This window comes from Theobroma cacao, chromosome 5, assembly GCF_053813885.1.
Source record: "Theobroma cacao isolate CCN51 chromosome 5, ASM5381388v1, whole genome shotgun sequence".
Classification (NCBI taxonomy): Eukaryota; Viridiplantae; Streptophyta; class Magnoliopsida; order Malvales; family Malvaceae; genus Theobroma; species Theobroma cacao.
The window spans coordinates 8,717,845-8,719,846 of record NC_142643.1 but is presented as its reverse complement, the minus strand read 5'-3'; the positions used below and the strand labels follow the sequence as shown (position 1 = coordinate 8,719,846).

At 40.0% G+C, this 2,002-nt stretch overlaps 1 protein-coding gene across 1 annotated transcript; it reads left to right on the top strand.

The window, feature by feature from the left end:
• The first annotated feature begins 238 nt into the window (after positions 1–238).
• YLS9 (Late embryogenesis abundant (LEA) hydroxyproline-rich glycoprotein family) lies at positions 239–1,234 on the top strand. Its single transcript, XM_007027880.3, has one exon. It carries the CDS (start codon positions 340–342, stop codon positions 1,018–1,020), a length of 681 nt encoding a protein of 226 aa, XP_007027942.2. The 5' UTR covers positions 239–339; the 3' UTR covers positions 1,021–1,234.
• Positions 1,235–2,002: the final 768 nt, after the last annotated feature.

Sequence of the window (2,002 nt, the reverse complement as noted above, 5' to 3'; positions counted from 1 at the left end):
CATATACAATAAGATAGAAACATGGAAGTTACCAGGCACCCTACATTTTTTAGTCCCACAAAACTTTTCCTCCACCCTCAAGTCTTACTGCGCCCACATTGGACAAATTAATCAATCGTTCAAGCAACCGCGTCAATTTGACGACGCGGGCATTGCCTCACTAATTTTTTAACGTGTTCTTACATACGCAATTCCCACTCTAATTTTTCCTCTATATATTCTTTCCGTAGTTTCTTTTCCCTGTATCATATTCTTCCATTCATTCTTCTCTCAACTTCCCAAAACAAACAGATTTTTGCTTCATTGCTCGTCTTTGTTTCTTGTTTTTTTGTTTCATACATGGCTGAGAAAGAAGCCCAGCTGAACGGAGCCTACTACGGCCCCTCAATTCCACCACCCACAAGGCACTACCACCGCCCTGGCCGTGGCTCAGGTTGCGGATGCGGCTGCTGTCTTTTGAAGCTCCTCTTCAACATCATCATCACCGCTGTGGTCGTAATTGGCCTCGCTGTTCTCATCTTCTGGCTCATCTTCCGCCCCAACAAGGTCAAGTTCCATGTGACAGACGCCTCGCTTACAGAATTCAACTTCACCACCAACAACACACTGCATTACAACCTTGCCGTTAACATCACGGTGCGTAACCCCAACAAGAGAATCGGCATTTACTATGATCGTATTGAGGCCAGGGCTTACTATGAGGATCAAAGATTCAATACGCTTACTTTGACCCCGTTTTATCAAGGTCACAAGAATACCAGTTTCTTGAACCCTGTTTTCAGCGGCCAGAATCTTGTTGTGCTTGGCGCTGAAGAGACTTCCAAGTTTAATGAAGAGAAGACTAGTGGGATTTACAGTATTGATGTGAAGTTGTACTTGAGGATTAGATTCAAGGTTGGCAAGGTCAAGACTGGCAGGTTCAAGCCCAAGATTTCTTGTGACTTGAAGGTTCCTTTGAGCTCTGCCGATGGCAGCTTGGCTGGTGCTCCTGAAACCACCAGATGTGATTGGGATTTCTGATCAGGCGGCTCTGATTCGCGTTTTCATCGAGCCTTTGATTCCATTTCATTCGGGGATTTACACTATTATTCTTTGGTTTTTGTTTTTATCATTCCAGTAGATATACGGTGGTCTTGGTTTTGAGATATACACTGATTATTATGTTTGATTATTCATTTTTGTTTCATGGGGTACGTTTGTGTGAATAAATAATGAATTTTAGTGCTTGTTTGAATTGATCTTCGTTACTTTTTTCTTAATCCAATCGGATGTTGGTTTCTTTCAATTAGAATATTTAAGAGGCTGATCATTTCAACTCTTAAAAAGTCCATGGCGTCCGTAATCCAAAGCAACTGGTATGAGAAAATACATTGTGCGCTTTCAATCGAAAGTAGCTGTTGGCAATTGACAAAATACAATTGAATCAGTAGTAATATGGTGGAGTCAACAGCATCAGCATGTCACATGTGACAATCTTGCCAAATGAAAAGGTCTATAAAAATAAATAAACTGTTATATATTGGCAGAAAAGAACCACATTAAGAGAAAATAAATAAGAAAAAAATTTGAAAAATATCTAGTCGTAGAAGTTTATATTTCGGAAATTAGTTAAACAGAGGCAAAAGATGATTGTTGACAGGTTACTGTAATAGGAATTAGTCACCCTTTTCAATCTAGCTTTCAAAAGAGATTAAGCCCAATGAATGAATAGGATGAGATCAGCTCTATGATTTCATTTTAATTTAAAAGATTGGTGCTCATACTTTTGTTCTTTTTCTTCTCCCTCTGCTGCTCCTAATGACTTCCCCCTCGTATGGGCAACGGGGCAATTAAGTTAAACTTCAAACAGGCTAATCTCCTAACCCCAACAGTCGCTTTCAGCCCAATGAATGAATGGAATTGACTTGTTCTTTAGCTTAAACTTGGCAAAAGGAACATGGCTTTGCACCTTGAGTGCACGAGGAAACAAGAGTTAAAAGTACAATTTCCCTAGTCAATTGGT

What these genes read in the sequence shown, in the direction of transcription:
- YLS9 (XM_007027880.3), top strand. Translation starts at nt 340, where the DNA reads ATGGCTGAGAAAGAAGCCCAGCTGAACGGAGCCTACTACGGCCCCTCA.